At 41.3% G+C, this 17,110-nt stretch overlaps 1 protein-coding gene across 1 annotated transcript in view; it reads left to right on the top strand.

Moving 5' to 3' along the window:
* Positions 1-16,260, top strand: part of LOC119655150 (dnaJ homolog subfamily C member 13) — a 48,280-nt gene extending 32,020 nt beyond the window's left edge. Inside the window, exons 25-35 of the mRNA XM_038060892.1 lie at positions 4,990-5,165; positions 5,232-5,703; positions 5,786-5,996; positions 6,059-6,171; positions 6,229-6,398; positions 6,463-6,670; positions 6,941-7,108; positions 7,167-7,289; positions 7,351-7,609; positions 15,734-15,898; positions 15,956-16,260. Coding sequence (XP_037916820.1) covers positions 4,990-5,165; positions 5,232-5,703; positions 5,786-5,996; positions 6,059-6,171; positions 6,229-6,398; positions 6,463-6,670; positions 6,941-7,108; positions 7,167-7,289; positions 7,351-7,609; positions 15,734-15,846 — 2,013 coding nt within the window. The 3' untranslated portion in view covers positions 15,847-15,898; positions 15,956-16,260. The remainder of the gene's footprint in view (positions 1-4,989; positions 5,166-5,231; positions 5,704-5,785; positions 5,997-6,058; positions 6,172-6,228; positions 6,399-6,462; positions 6,671-6,940; positions 7,109-7,166; positions 7,290-7,350; positions 7,610-15,733; positions 15,899-15,955) is intronic.
* Positions 16,261-17,110: the final 850 nt, after the last annotated feature.

The following is a 17,110-nucleotide window of genomic DNA, read 5'->3' on the forward strand; positions in this document are numbered from 1 at the left end:
GTAGCTCAGGGTGTGCTGTGTTCCGTGTTTAGCACGGTATCCGAACTGTTGGTTTGGAATTATGTTATTGAGATTGCAGTGCTGGACAGTCCATGTTTCTCAAAAAGTTTCCTTAAGTTAGACAAAAGTGAAACGGGCCTGAAGTTCCCTGGTTTGCAGGAGGCATCTTTTTTTTGAATGACTATAATTTTGGCTATTCTCCAGGTCGATGGGAAGTAGTCATTATTAATGTAGTTATTAAAAACCGCGAGTAGGAACTTAATGGAGGCTACCGGAAGGTTTTTTTGAAGATTAAACTCGTAATTCCTTCTGTGACTTCTTACCGTTAAGGTTATGGGTAATCGCTGTGAGTTGCGATAAACTGAGAAATTTGTTCGAATCAGTAGGCTTGTTGGAAGGGTTCTTGGCTGAAAATGACGTAATTTTGTAGCAGTTCCTGGAAGTGAATTCTCTGACTGTTGAATCAACAGTCGAAGTGATAGCCGTTCTGTTGCAAGGAGGTGTTACATTGACTTGTCGCTCAAAGAATTCCGCAAGTGTTTTCGCTTTCTCTGCATCACTACAGACTCGTACCTTGTTTTGCGTTAGAACAAAGGGAGGGATTTGTGTTTTCTCGTTAACCTGTTGATATTTTGGAACATATCAACGCCAGGCTTGATGTCTGCAAGTTTTCGAGTCAATTCCTTACTATGGAATGCCGTCACAATACCACGGACTTGTGTACGAATTACGTACTGAGGCAGTTAATCCAGGAGAGTAATGCTTTATATTCTGCATTGAGTTTATTCCCGTGTTCGTGAAATTTGCGCTTCAGATTGCGCCTACAAATCTGCCTTACTTTCAAGTGAAACATTATCTCATGTGGAAGATAATTGAACTCAAACTCATAGACTTTTTTTATTAGCTTAGAGTTCTTGCATGTAGCAGTATCAATGGCGTCAGACGCCAAGCAAATAGCTTTGCCGACTTCTTCGTCCGACAAATTACAATTATTTGCGAGCCCTTTCAAGTAGAGTTTTGGTGCTAACTCAGTCTTGAATTTATCCCAGTTAGTGTGGGCGAAAGACCTAATTGTGGTCATTACTCGCTTTTTTTCAGAGAGGAAGGTGAGGACAGTTTAAGATTGACCGCGAAGTGGACGAACATGCATGGTAAGGTATTACATGAGATTACTTGAAAGCTTTGTTTCATTTCCATAGACAGAAGGAAGTAGTCTATTATGGATTGGCTACTGGGTCTTGACGGAGAATCCGACAAGACCATTTCGAGATTGGTTGGCGAGAAAGAGTCGTGGATCCATTTGAGGAGGATTTTCCCATTACAGTTAATGGCCGTATTGCCCCAGTGAGTGTGCCTGGAGTTGAAGTCGCCTCCAAAGACAAGGTTTTTAGATTTCTACTGGAGATCGCTTAAGACTTTTAAGGCATGGCCCAGTTCCTCATTTTTTTGGGTTGGCATCTTATATAAATGGGGACTATGAGAATCCGCTTACTATCTGCCGTTTTAATGAAAGCCGCCGCAGCGCAACAGGTTGGCAAGTTGTCTATGATGACTTCCTCGAATTCGTAATCTTTTTTGATTAAAAGGGCGGTGCCGGTGTTGTTGTCCCGAATGGTAGTATGTATATCCGGTGAAGTTCACGTTATGCCTGCTTTTAAGATGAGTTTTCGAAGTCGTCTTGCTTAGGGTAAGGATGAGCTTGATGGCGGCGAATTGCCGTTGCTCGTTTGTGGTGGCTGAAGCAAGAACTCCAACCAATTCAAGGAACGCAGCCGGTTGGTTTGGGATAGACGGTATTGTTGGAGGTGGAGGTGCAGAAGCCACTCAGGGCAGAGAGTTTTTCGTGGCTTGGGCGTAAGAGACGTCTAGTTTGGCCAAACTTTGAGACAGTTGTGCGACTGCCTGTTTGGTCTGCTGTGTCTCGTTAGTTTTGCGGGCCTTTCTGGGCCAGCATATCTTAGTATGCCGGGTAACCGTGGTAGCTGGCGGGATGTCCGCCTTTGCCGCAGCTGCAGTAATGCAGCACCTTCGCAGTGGGGAGTGGGCAGTCGCCACGCGGGTGTTTTTTCGTGCATCTGACGCAACGATGTATAATTGTGCAATTTTGAGCTGCGTGCCCAAAATTCTGACAGTTGAAACATTGTATTTGTTCCAACAGTCTGATCTCTTCTAATGTAATCTTCTGGTGCAGTATGTACCTCACCTTGAAGGCATCGTTCAGCTGTTGAGAGGGCTCGAAGATTACGATGAATAGTCCCGATTGTGACTTAATTGGGAGCTTAGGATTCTCCTTATGGAGAGCTTTATCCTTTTTGGTCAGGAAGTTGGCCACTGACCTAATCTTTAATTCCGGATGCTGTGCTTTGAGCTCCGCAGGGATTTCCGCAGCACCGGTTTCTCGATGAAGTCTTCGAATGATGAGGAATTGCGTTCTCAGGGATTGAGGGATGCTGGTTGTGGCGCTGAAGCCTTACTCTTTGATAAGAACGAATATTTTGCCGTGATTCTCGATGGATTCTGCGAAGGTGAGAGTCTCATCCGCCCTCGGTTTTTAAAGATTATTTTTATCCCTTTTGACTGAAGGGACCTTAACAATTGAGGAACGTTTAGGGAGCATCCGGTAATTATCGGTATTTTGGGTTTCTGGATGGGATGGATTTTTAGCACTAATCTTAATTTTTTTCGGCTTTCGCCTGATCACGAATTTAAACTGATCCTCGTCTATCGATGTTGCCGTTTCGTTGTTGCTGCCTTCTACAATTACTGCTTCGGCGAAAGCAGACGCACATCCAATGATGTCGTCCATTTCGATCGGTTGTCCCGTCGCTTTGTTTGTTGTTGTAGCTGCTGCTGGTTTTCCCTTTTCTGCTGCTTCTTCTGCTCGGAGTTCAGGAACCTCCTCCTTCAGCGTGGTAATCATTTCAAGCAAGTCTGCTCGAGTCTTGTCTCCGGGGCTGGGCCTCCCTCTTCGTCAAAGGGGCCCCCGGTCTTTGCCCTCTTGGCACACATCTCCTTATTTTTCTGCTGCTGCTGTTATTCTGTTGTCCTGGGATGTGATTTCTACCTGTGGAGAATTAAGAAAATATATATGTTATCCGTCCGACTAACGTCGGTCGGTAAAATTGAAAAAAAAATTTTTTTTGTTTTTTTTTATCCGTCGCGGCTGACTGACGACCGAAGTCGGTTCTAAATGCTCCAGAAGCTGAAGGTTTTTCTCGTTGGTTGGTTCTGAAATGTCACGTCTGCTCGTGACCGCTGTCCCGACTGAACTGTGAGCATAGAAGTTGAACATTCAAGTAAATACAGTACTGGGCAAACAAAATCGGTCAGTTAAGTGTTCCCCACGTAATCTCGCGTAAATCCCTTATTTTAGTTTGAATTGACAAGCTTTTTTTTGTCGGATAAATACAAATGTGAAGAAGGTGTTTGCACAATTAGATTGCAGTTTTTCGCAGTGGAACGTTTTTGAAGTGCGTTAATGAAAAAAATGGCAGAACACGTAAAATAAGTGACTTCGACAAAGGAGAAATAATTGCCTCATTTCATAAAAAATATAGCACACGGCAAATAGCGGTCGTTGTAGGTTTTAGTCAGCCTCCTGTAGCTAACTTTTTAAAAAAATTCGGGGCCACTGGGTCTACTGCCCGGAAACGGGGTTGTGGAAGGCCGAGAAAGACTACATCAGCCGAAGGCAGACTGATGCGGAAATTTTGCCTGCGGAATTGGTTCAAAAGTTCATCGGACATTAAAAAAGAGCTCAAGGATGCCAAGAAATTGATGCATCAACGGTTCGTTGAAGGCTTAGAGAGAGTGGAATTCATGGCCGACGTCCCGCAAAAAAGTCTTTTTCAAACAGAAGAATGAGGAAGCAACGCTATTTATGGGCAAAGGACCACGAAAGTTGGACCCTGGAACAGTGACAAACTGTAATATTCTCCGATGAGTCCCAATTTAATATTTTTAGGTCGGATGGATCCACCACGTATGGAGAAGATCAGGTGAGCGATTAAGTGGGGATTTTATCCAGACTACAGTACGGTTAACAGGATGATCTGGGGCTGCTTTTCGTTTTATGGTGTGAAAGGACTGTCATTAATTGATGGAAGGGTCAATGGTGCAGCCTATAAACGAATCTTGGAGGAGCATCTGATACCTTGCATTGAAGAGCAATATCAGTATTCAAGTGAGGTCATCTTTCAGGACGATTTTCCAATCATTTGACCTTTTTGCTTTGGACGTGCGCAACTTTCTGGCCGAAAGCTCAATAAAGCAACTGACTTGGCCCGGGAACAGCCCGCATTTAAATCCCATACAAAACTTGCGAAAAAGGTAGCTGAACAGAAGCTGAAACACCAACATGAGCTGGATTTAATCCTCTTAGGGACGTGGAATGATGAAGTTTACCTGCAGATTCTTCAGAATCTTATTTCATCAATGCCAGCGAGGATTAGAGCTGTAAATAAATTGAATCAATTCCGAATGCTTTCGCCATAAATATTTCGTAAATTGGGAAATATTTTCACACAAATATTTAAAACATGCGTTGTGCGTCTCCGCTCGGTCTTCGCTGATGTAGTGAATCTGGCGGATAAATACCCGGGCACATTGAGTTTGTAAGAAACAACATTGCTCTGGAGCGTATGCTTAGTGTGTGGAATGAATTACTGTATACGTTGGATATGCTAACGTATACAGTAATTCATTCCACCTTCCACTGAAATTCTCGTATCCTCGACATGAGTCGAATTTTACCCAGTAGTAAATTTTGGGAATCCCAATTTCAAGGCTACTCAAAATGCCAAGTTCGTGCTTGTTAAATGAAAACCATGCTTAGAAATTAGGTTGATAAGGGATGACAGTATGATATATGGTCGGAACAATTTGTTTATCAAATAATCGATTATCCTACACTTGTTCAATAATTGTCGAACTAATCATATTTTCTCCAAGGAATTTATATTACTTTTCTACAATTGTGATAATTTTCAGGTTTTAAAAACGCTTACATCAAATACTCGAAACCCCTATCTGATATGGGACAATGGAACTAGAGCCCAACTTTTCGATTTCTTGGAGTACCAACGGAATCAATGCACCAGAGGAGCTTATGAAGATATCACCGAAGTGCACGAAGTTGTATCTACTTTTGTTTTCGATGCTCACAAGTAATTTAATCTTTTTATCGATTACAATTTTTCTCAATTCATAATCATGATTTTACCCCATTAAAGAGATGAACTACGTATCGGCGAAGTATTCATTCGGATCTACAATGAAATGCCAACGTTTCCCATTATGAATCCAAAATCATTCATACTCGATCTATTAGAATATTTAAAACAAGCATATCGCCATTTCTCCAGTGCAAGTAAAATGAACAAACAAAATAACAAAATGCCAGCCACTGGTGGAATTTTATCGCCAACATTAGCACCAAATCATCCACAAGCTAAAAGCAAAACATTCGATGACGCCTTGAATGAATACAATCGATCGAAAGCACGCAATAAGATAGAAATTAGTTCAACCGAACCATCAAAAGACACATATGATTTTGTAAATAATCCGAAAAGTGTTGAGCACACAATTATGGTTTTACAGGCATTGATATCTGTGATAAAATCTAATCCTGAAGTTGAAATCCAGTGCATTGGACATTTTGATATGATATTTGGATTTCTCGCTAATAATTTAACGAGTCAGGTAAGTTATTGGGCTTGTATTATGATAGTAAGAGTTTCGACCTTCGTTGTTTTCGATTAAATATTTTGCTGTCGCTTCTCAGAACGCTACTATCAAATCGTTGGCACTTGAAGCTGTTGCCTTGGTTTCTCGGAATAAAGAATGTGTCAGTGAAATCGCAGCATGCGATATACAGGGCAGCTATTTTGTCGCTTTGAAAGATCCAGACCTGCGCGATCAGCAGTTGAAAGTCCTGGAAACACTTTCGGGGCTTCTTAATTCACAGGAGATGATTAAGGAAGCGCAAAACAAAGGTTGCGATCGTATATCCACTTTACAATATTCAGGATTGGTTGTTGAACATATTTTGTTTTAGGTGCTGTGATATATCTCTTGGACATGTTCTCCAACTCAAGGAATCCTCAGATACGTGAGTTGTGCGCCGAAATACTCGCCAAAATGACAGCAGATCGTTTGAGCGGTCCAAAGGTATTCACATTTTGAAAAGCAGGGAGCCCTTGTTAAGAATTTTTCCATATTTCACAGGTTCGAATAACAATTTGTAAATTTCTACCTCCTTTATTCGTTGATGCTATGATTGAATCTCCGGCAACTTCCGTTCAATTATTCGAGTCAATACATGAGCATCCTGAATTGATTTGGAACGATAAGACAAGAACAAAAGTCTGTGATGTTGTTGCTGATATGTGTGATGGGTATGCTATTGGAAATAGTGAAGAATTCTCACTTAATATGGTTTTATATATCGAATTGTTGCAGTTTTTATCAAACCCAAAAACAAAATCCGAAAATCTTATGGAAGGATCCGGATACATTGAAGGATATAATACCAAGCGAAGTAATGGTTTCCGGTGTTTATTTGCGGCTGTTTATTAGCAATCCTGCATGGACCCTTCGTAAACCAAAGCAATTTCTTTCGGATTTACTTGACTTTATGGTAGATCTTATCAATAAAAATGCACCTGATGTAAGTTGGTCTTTAGATTGTTTATTAAGATATTATTGATGAGTTTGTTGGAGTTCATTTTACCAGCTACGAGTGTAAAAAATATGGAGATTGGTATTCATGCGTTTTTGCCTCGATTCTTCAATTGTTAATTGTTAAACAGTATTTCATTTACACTCCACAAAATTGTTGCGTTCATTTCGAGTTACATTAAATTAAGTTCAAAATAGCAAAGCTGATCAACAAATATTTCCTGACATAATTGATCAAAATATAAATTAATCATTCCAGAAAGACACATTAGACCTAGCGTCAACCGCACTTGTTGAATTGTTACGTGCACAGCCCAACTTGTCTGACGATATTCCAGTGTGGGGACATATACCAAAATTATTCAATTTACTTAATGTTCAACCCAAATATACTTTGTCAGTATTACACCAATTATCACTATCTGAGGTAAGAAAGTATCTTTTAGTACGCACGCAAATACGCTAACTTCGAATCCTTTTTTCAGTATTGTGTGACGGCCGTGTCGCAAACTGAATGTATCTTGCCTTTGAAACGATGTATGGAAAACAATAAACCTTTGATAGAGAAGGTTTGTGAAACTTTGAGCCGATTGTTCAAATACCAACATGTAAGTGGAAAAAATGCGTATCTCTGAAATATTTACCTCATACTTTGCATTTCTATTGCAGGATTCGTTGATCAGTCAATCACTAGAAAGTAACTTAATACCATTCCTGTTGAATTTACTCGAAAGTCGGATGGAATACGTGGATAGCCCTTCGGCAGTTAAAGCTCAGGTTGTTGCTGCACTAAAGGCAATGACACTTAACTTGAATTATGGCGACCGAGTATCGCAAATTTTGCTGAAGCATCCAGTATGGGCTGAGTTTAAGGATCAGAAGCATGATTTGTTCATTACGGACACTAATGTTAGAGGCTATTTGACAGGTAAGTTGTAGGTGGATAGTAATTGAACAGGGAATCTCTAAATATGAGTACATCGCAATTAAAAAAAAAACGATAACGCCCCAAAAAATGGTTTCTCCATATTTGGCGCAGGTTTTTTTTTTATGAAAGTTGACGGAGCTGTCATGATATCATATATAAAGACGATTCTGAAAGTAACGTCTGTTTCCGCTAACAATAATGTTGGCGAATAAACATTTTTACATCACGTTCTCATTGTCGGATGGCCTTGCTGTGGTTGCTCTGCTTGAAATTTGTGACCGCGGAGAAATTCGCTCAGTAATTTATTATTTGCGGTAAAAAAGTGAAATTCAATGCTAAAATTGATGGGGAAGTCATACAAACCTACGATTCTCAAGCCACCGACATTTTACCAGCGCTACTGGTTGCAAAGCCTTCCTTATGAGACCAGCGCACTTCAACGTCGCCCATTGATTGCCAACTTGCGAATGAGCCACCGTTAAAACAGCATGAGGAACACATTGGCCCGCCTTGTATTAAATGGTGGCAATTGCAGGAGAAGAAAGCAGAAATGATATGACTTACGCGATTACCAACCATTACGAATGTGAAAGAAACGTGAAACCAAATTAAAGACACGATCCACAAAGCGGACTATGCAACCCTCGAGGTCAGCAGGTAAGCAGCTCATCAACCGATACTTGGCTTTAGAATGACGACGTTAAAATGAAGGTCCGTGAAAAGAAACGCCTTTGCCACAAGTTTCTCGACGATAAAACGCTGGCCAATTGGAACATTTACAAAAATGCCAACCGGGAAGCAAAGAAGGCGATCGCTGTCACCCGAGCGGCTCATTGCAAAGATCTTTACGATAAACTGGACACTCGGGATGGCGAAAGAGATTTGTATTCACTTGCATAGGATATCGAACACTTTTGTTGCATTAATGACAAGAGCGGTACTTTGTTTACCGACCGTCGAGCCGCGACGGATAGACGGCGAAAATATTTCTAGCAGATTTCAACGGATGCCCCAATTCCGCAAGCATTGTCGACATTTGGAGCAATTCCACCTGTCAGCGTAACTGGTGCCCAGAAGTGGCGGTGAGGAAGACGGGGTGGAAACCCTGTCGGCCAAACCAAAACCAAGTGACCGAAAAGAACCTCAATAGTGGTGGCACTGGAAGACGCTATACTCACTTTGGCTTGTCGGCCGTGATACAGTAGGCGAATGCTGCAAAGGCTTAATCAGGGCGATCAGACCCGAGTCTGCACGGGGACTCATCTGAAGTGGCAATTTGGTCACGAAACCTTACCAGGGGTATACTGGTACCATGGGAACCGGGATAGCCCCTGGACTTTCATACTTCGGGTGAACTCCCGTTGTACAGCTCGGTTGTTTGCGGTTGGCCCCCTAGTGGGAGTTTCATGGGGGTTGTGGTTATCCTCAAGCAAGAAGAGACCTTCGGGCCTCGGTGTGGTGTTGCGTTTCAACACGGGTGCAGTACTCCTTAGTTCGGTAGAGATTTAGGTAGGTCTTGTATCCACCAGTATGAATGCTAAGCCATGCACTTGGTATAGACTGGTACCGTTGTTGCTCAGCGGGGGTTTGATTGTGGTCACAAAATCAATCCGTGCCCTAAGAAGACCGTGGGATTAAGTCTTTCAGACAGGTGCTCACGTAAAACCCTCAAGGACTTAACTGTCAGCGCAACTAAAGCCGAGGAGGCAATAAAACGAATAAAATCGGGGAAGGACCTGATGACACCGCGTCTGAGCTCTGGAAAGCGAAGAGCTGGGACTCAACACTGTGGCTCAGTCAATTCTTCAATCGGGTTATTGATGAAGGTAGAAAACTCTTTAATTGGCGAGAAAGTACCACAGTTCTAATATGACAAAGAAAGGTAGTCTAGCATAATGTTCAAATTACCGTCCGATCCGGTTACCACATTGGTTGAAATAACCGTGAATCAAGCCGGATTTGTCAAGAACAGCGGAATTACTAACGCAATACACGTTGCTCAGCTACTCATGGAGAAACACCATAAGAAGCATCGCCCTCTTTACATTATGGTACATATCAAGATCTGGAGAAAGCGTTTGACCGTGTGCCACACGAACTAATCTGGTGTGCTCTACTACGACACTTGGTGCCAGAAGAACCCGTACGTTGGGTTCAATTGCTCTACCAAAGTGCTCTAGTAAAGTTCGATACACCCGCTGGTGTATCGAAATCGCTCCTTGTCTCTGTTGGTATTCATCAAGGAGCACCCTCTTACCACTCCTCTTCGTTCTTGTTGTCATCCTGTTACATCCAACGCCAAGCGCTCTATAAACTGCCCTATGCAGATGACGTTTTCCTGGCATCTAATAGCAAAAATAATCTCCACATATGGAATGATCGCCTCTTGCAACAAGGTTTCAGATTGAATCTGAATAAAAGTGAATTTTCGACGACTGATCCCCATAAAAGAGGCACAATCACGAAATTGCTTCACGCATTAGCGCAACCTGTATGAAGTGGCGTTTCACATTTGGTGTTCTTTTTGATTGAACGTCTCAAATCTAAGATTTACCGCAATGTCGTCTGCCCTGTCTATGGTTCTCAGTGTTGGCCGACCATAAAAGACAATGAACGCCGTCTTGCAGTAATGAAGAAGAAGATGTTGCGTTGGACTAGTGGCGTGACATGCTTTGATCACATCCGGAATGAAGATACTCGCGATCGATACGGGTTTGTATCGATCGTGGAAAAATTGCGAGAGAGGGTTCTTCGATGGTATGGTCACGTAATTCGCGCTAAAGAGAATTCACTTGCCAAGATTGATGTGAAAATCGAAGTCAATGCTAAGCGATCAAAACGCTGACCGAAACAACTGTCGCTTGATAGGCTGAATGGGGATTTGAAAGTTTCGAGATGGCATCCAGATCAGGCTTTTGATAGAACTAAATGGCTAAACCGAACACGATGACACCACCCAGCTCGTGAACGGGGCCAAAGGAGAAGAAGAAGATGAAACCTGAAACGCTAGTCTACGGAAGAGAAAGATACTTTTTGAGAAAGAAAATGATAATCGTCCTCTTCAATTGGAAAGGCATAATTTTGGTTTATTGTTTGGAGCAAGGCATAACCTTCAGTGCGAATCGGTACATTGAGACATTGAAGAGGATGCGTGCTGCCATAACACGAAAAGACCCGAGTTCCTAGTAAAGCCGCCACTTTGCAGCACCATATTATTGCGAAGAAGACAGAAGAGAAACTATTGGATCATCTATCAAACAATTGAAATATGGCTCCCTAGGATTGGCGCACGTTTGGCCATCTGAAAAGAGAACTACCGAATGGTGGAGTTAGAGATGCGCATAAAGCTAGAAAGTACATCAAGGTGTTTTCCATTTAGTTGAAAGATGGAAAAAATGCATTGAATTAAGGGGAGATTATGTAGACTGAGTGAAACAAGAACTGTAGAGTTCGAAAAAAATGTTTTACCTGCAATTTTAAAGTTCTTTTTTTCGAGCGGGAACGAGCATTACATTCCGAATCACTTTCGTATTGTTGCTGTATTTGTTCTGTGGAGTTAGTCCAGAATATTGCCTCTGTTGTGCTATAGAACTAAAAAGAGTTGCAAGATATGACAATGGACCCGCAATGGAAAGTGTGTTTATTTCGGTAAACCACCTGCGAAATCAGTGGCTTAATCCGAAACTAAATGAGTCCGGATTCCTAGGAAGAATATATTGCCTAGTCGAATTTCGTAATACAACTTGAACTTATTCCAAATAATAGTAAAAAGTAAAGTTGCATAGGAAGTACCCAAGTAGGTGTAAATACACACTGCCCATCAGACTAAGGAAAATGTCAAATCTAACTTTCGGAAACCGAATTTGGCACTATGTGACTATCATCCTTTTTACTCAATAATACACTTCCTAAAGTCACGATGATTGGGTTGGTTTAGCATCAGCTTCTCGATTTTGTTGGCCCAGATTTGAATTTCGATTGTCATGGATCTTTGTGTTCGTCGTTGTATTTGTTATACATACATTGACACCGATGTAGAATCAAGCAATATGTTGATAGATGGCTTTAAACTATGATTATATTGTACCTCAGGTCTGTACCTTGAAAGTTGCTCATGTTCTGTTTTTGTAGAACTTGGAAATATCTATGAGAAAAATTAACGAACTTTTGCCTTGTCTTAATAATACTCAAATCGTGAAAAAATGCTCTTTCAACCAATTAAATTGCTCATAAGCTGAATTAGCGAAAGGCTTTCACACAATGGCGCATTTTGTTGTCCTTGTTGAGAGTTTGTACTAATGCATGGCTTGGGCGATATGCTTAAGATATCGAGGAAGGATTGGCTTGATAAATTGAAATTATTTGGGCATTTTTGTTTTTTATTGTTTATTTACTTCGCCCAATAATTTCATGCGCGGTTTGGAAAATTGCGCGCGGGGTGTGATGGTGACAACGCAAATAGCCGTTGCAAAACGTTCGCTTAGGATTTTGCTTTCAGCGCGAGTTTTTCGGGTGCGATCGTAGTCAGATAACGATCGTTTCAGGAATAGTTGGTATAACTTTGAGGTGTGGGGCATATACAATTATTTTCTTACAATTGTTGTTAAAATATTGGGTTTCTAGTGTATTACGTTAGAACATATTCGTTGTGATCATTGGATCTGTTAGATGTACGTATCGATAATCGTTACTATATTTTGAACTAGTGGGGGCGGGGAGGAAGAATTGACATTATATCGTTCGTTGCCTTTTGAATATATGCAAGCGTGAAGCGAATCAATAAGTGGTACAATCTTTTAAGGGTAACCTCAGCGGGTATACGTCCAAGAAATGATTTCTAGAACTTGTAGCGTATATTTTTAGCCTTTGAAATCGTGCATTGTCCGACTACAAAAATCGCGTGTGTTAAGGTACGGCCTCATCGACACTACGTGACGCGGCCACAAACTGCATTGCCTGTCAAAATATCTTTATATGGTTTTGTAGGCAGCAATACGCACTTGAACGACACTGCGCGACGCGACATTCAATCAAGCGATGCGACGCGGCCGAGTTGCCTGGCAGAGAATATTTTTCACTGTCTTGTGCCACTTCCATATAATTTACTCAATTGACTGCTACGATTTTTCCATTTTCGTTTGTATCCATCTGTTGAAATGTCAAAATATGCAGCTGTTTGTAGTTGGTTACCGCGATAGTGCAATATAGGCATGTCGCGTGGCGGCAGTTGTGCCGAATGTAGTGTCTAGTCACGAAGGGTATGCGAGGTCGTACCTTTAACCGCAGGCGCACTAGAAATTTGCCTCCAAATGAAAACTTCGTCTATAATAGAGGAAAATCGCGAGACATGATCTACTTGTGCAATTTAATGTAAAACACATTGAAAAAAATGGCTCAATCTGACATCGAGTAAGAAAACGAACGAGGCGAACGAGGAATTCAGAATACAGCGGACTCACACTTGCATGGGAAGCATTCATTTATGGGAGCTACCGACAACGTTGCGACGCCGGCCTTCTTAGGCCCTCAACCTATGTTGGTAGGCTCAAAATTTTCCGAAATCTCCCTTAGTTGAACAAAGCTTAGTTCTTCGTCAGCCATATAGATTTAGGTTCACTATTTCAAGCGTAGACCACAAACTTCTGCTAAGCGGAATGGGGTTTCTTTTGCATAGAATGACTCGGTTAGCTGCCATCTTATATATAGAAGTAAGTAGAGAGGAGGCTCTAACCAAAATAAAATTGGAGGGGGTCTCAAGCAATGAATTCATTCATGCTAGGAAATAAGATAAGCCAATTTGATCTGGTAGGTAGCCACTAGAGAGACTAAAGGGACGCCGGTGGCGCCGTCGCTCTAGTGTTTAGTCGAAAACAATGGATGAAATTTTATGAATACTAGATAAGAGCTGGGTAACAGTGGTGTATGCCGACGACACGATTTAGGACACGGAGTAGAAAATCTGGTCTCGTCATAAATTCAACTAAAACGGAGCAGATGCTATATACTAACAAGGCAAGGATACATGAATGAATTAATAAAAGTTGTCACTTTACTCCAAGGTAACGTATCTGGGTGTGATTCTGGGTACTATGTGAAATTGGAGACTAAAAATAGAACTAAGGGTTAAAACTGACTGTATAGCCTTTATCGTCCGCGAGAAGACCTTTGTATAAGATTCTTAAACTTATTTCGCCTAACGCACACTTTGATAATCAATTGTTTTTCAGCAAATCCCTTCAAGAGTTTTTTGCTTGGGCTTTCCAAACAGGGCAGAGTGGGAGATCGGTGAGACAGCATTCTTCACCCTTTGATCGAAGATGCTTTATGGAGCCATAATGGGAGCATTTTCGGATGTCTACAGTGCAGCCGAGTCATATGATCTTCCAGAATACTTCAGCGTATTCTAGGCGGAGATGCTGCCGATGCTGGAGGCCTATTGATGGTTGCGGTGTGATCTGAGCCCCAAGCGTAACATAACCATTTTAACCGACAGCCAAGATTCGATTAAGGCTTTATAGTTAATGCCAGCATCCTTTAGACGGTTTTAGAGACCGTCTGGGCGACATTCTCAGTTTTCTCTGGACTCCTGGTCCTAACAACGTAGAGGGTAATGAGCAAACCGATATCGTGGCCGGGCGGGAATTCGCTCTAAACCGCCTTATGATGAGAGCAGTCTGCGTTACGCTGGCGACAATGGTTGACTCCAAATTGCAAAGGCTCACCATTTGTGTTAGAATCTAGAAGGATTTAGCGTTTATACCATAAACTCCAATCACGGGAGCTTGAGGCCAAACGCATACAGAATTATGGCGGTTTACACGAGATACTACTGGTGGTCCTCAGACTCGGCATACTCTACAATTCGCTTTATTGAAGTTGAGGACAGGAGGGAGAAATCCTCAGGGATTTCCTTTGTGTGTGCCCGGCTTGCGGCGAAACTAGGTTGCGGACACTAAATAAACGATCCTTTGGAGACCTCAAAGAGATCTTTGGTTGTAGGGTGGTGGAGCTGCTACCCTTCGAGAATGCTGCAGTTGGTTCTGGCGTTTAGACCTATCATACACAGTCCGTTTTTTACCAGTTTGCCAAAAGTCAATCAAAAATTGACCGAAACTGGACTGACGTGTTTAGTAAAATCAAACCGATAAAAAGAGTTGGTGTCGCATGCATTTAAATATCCGAACCATTCGGAAGGCCTGTTTCGACTAACAACACAATAACAACCGTATCTGCCTGTCATCAGTCCAACCATACTGAGAGATTTTATATAAAAAATTTCGGGCCATCATTCATTGCCCTATACGATCAGTTTGCCATAATTTTTCCATTCTGACTGACGCCAAACTGATGAACAACTGACCGCGTGGCGTGGATATTGGAACTATCCGGTTTTCGGATTTTAAATTACATCCAGTTGCGACTTCTACAAGGGAAAATGAGTAAATGCTTGCATAATTTGTTTATTTATTTAATACACGGAAAGATAAAATTTTCAGTTACATATTACCCTCAGAGGGAGGAGAAAGTAAGTAACTTATTTTGTGCTTAAAGCAAGAGAGGAAGACTGAGAGTCAAAGGAACCAAGCTTTAGGTTACTATAAAATCGACATGATCTCTGGATCGGAGCTTTTGAACTATGCTAAGGGTATCTCCAAAATAACCGCGCTAAAGTTACGATACCAAACCGGAATCTATATTCCCAAAATAACTGGCACTTAAAGACGGACATTTTGCAAAGCTGTAGTTAAGTTCGAGTGGATCTTCATACATTCTTCGTTATTTCCTTATCTGTGGTATTATTCTGCCCTTGCATTTGAGAATGAAAAAAAAATTAAGCTGTTGGGCAGCGGTCATTCAACTGAGATTCTGAATATAGCGCCTCATAATGATTGACAGTACAATGATTGACGTTGCCCACCAAAGGACGAATGAGTTTTACGTAGTTACTCTGCAGTTCAAGGTTCATTTGAGGTGAATACGCCCACATCAGTGTCCTTGGTTGATAAACATTTTTTTTGCATGAGGTTGTAAACTTGTAATTTTGCAGATATGGACCTAGTGGTAGACTAGCACCTGTTTTCATGATCATACCTAGCTTTGCATAATAATTTCCTTTCTTTTCAGGAGTCAATCCCACTGCAGGATATCTAACCCAAGCACCAAGTCAAAATGTCGAAGTTCTAACTTCACCACCACCAATTGATAGAGATGATCCACTTGCTAGGCAAACTGATTAAAAATTTGTAAACTCCTATTTTATATTTTTATAAATATACAATAGAAATTTAGGTAATATTTGGTAATTGGCTTCCACTCGCCCGACTGATGAATCTACTTCCATTTCAGAAGCTATTGTTCCAGTTACTCAGGCTTCTGACGTTCTCTGATGAATTACATATAATAGCGAAACGTGGCGATCAGAAAAAAAATATTAGAGGGTATACACATTTAGAAAACAATAAGTAAAGTAATATAAAAAAAATTGCGATAATTCACCTTCTACGCATTAATATGATTATGCTTTGTACATAAAACTGATTCTGTAATACACACCATTACCGAAAATGTAATTTTAATTAAGCGTAGTTTTTATATTTGTATGCTTATCTTATCAACTGAAAATGAAGAGTAAAATGATAATTTTTTTTGAAGGGCTTTTTTTATTTGGCGGGGAGGAATTTGATAATTTCAGGATATCTCAGAAAACTAAAAAGATGGCGAAATTGACCGTGAATTTCCGCAAGTAAATACGGAAGCTCCATCGAAGTCTTCCATCGGTACGTGCCTGTATGCCTCTATGCTAGCCAGGCTCGGGAGGAGGGTCCTTTGAACACTTCTACCCCTCACGTGTCTTATATCAAAATTCATGTGTCTTTTACTGATGCGTGGGTCCACCGGATTATGGAAAATCAACAACACAGGATTTCGGGTGCACCTATCGAATAATCAACAGGCGAGCTAAATTAGAAGGTGAAAATGAAGAAAATAACGGCTCAACCGTACGGTGGAGCCGTAAAATTTGAGCCCAGAGACCGCGATCGAAAGGGAAGATCCACGACGTATCGCATCCTTAATCGATACTTCTCTTGCCTCAGATGTGTTGTTAGGCGTGGCCTCCGAGGTTTCTACTCTGCCTTGGCATCCTCAGGCCATTCTATTAGGAGATGCCCTTTGTTAGGGAGTTTTGCGGGGTCACAGAAGAGGAAGAGAAGTGGGTTCAAATTGAAGAAATTAACTGGAATTCATTTGAAAATATATTTTAAATCATAAAACATAAAATAATAAAAGGTAGGTATTCGAGGAACGCTTCAAAGAAATGTTCGAAAAACGCGTTCTTAGAAGAATACTGGGACCGAGCTTCTTAAGACTTTCAAACCAAACTCACGGTTGGACGATAACGAGATGATATAAAAAAACGAAAGATTAGTATTAATTAATTTTATTGCCCGCACAAAGCCCGGTGAGAGAAAAAAAAACACGCTACGAAAGAAAAAGAACAAA

Source organism: Hermetia illucens, chromosome 1 (genome assembly GCF_905115235.1).
Source record: "Hermetia illucens chromosome 1, iHerIll2.2.curated.20191125, whole genome shotgun sequence".
NCBI lineage: Eukaryota > Metazoa > Arthropoda > Insecta > Diptera > Stratiomyidae > Hermetia > Hermetia illucens.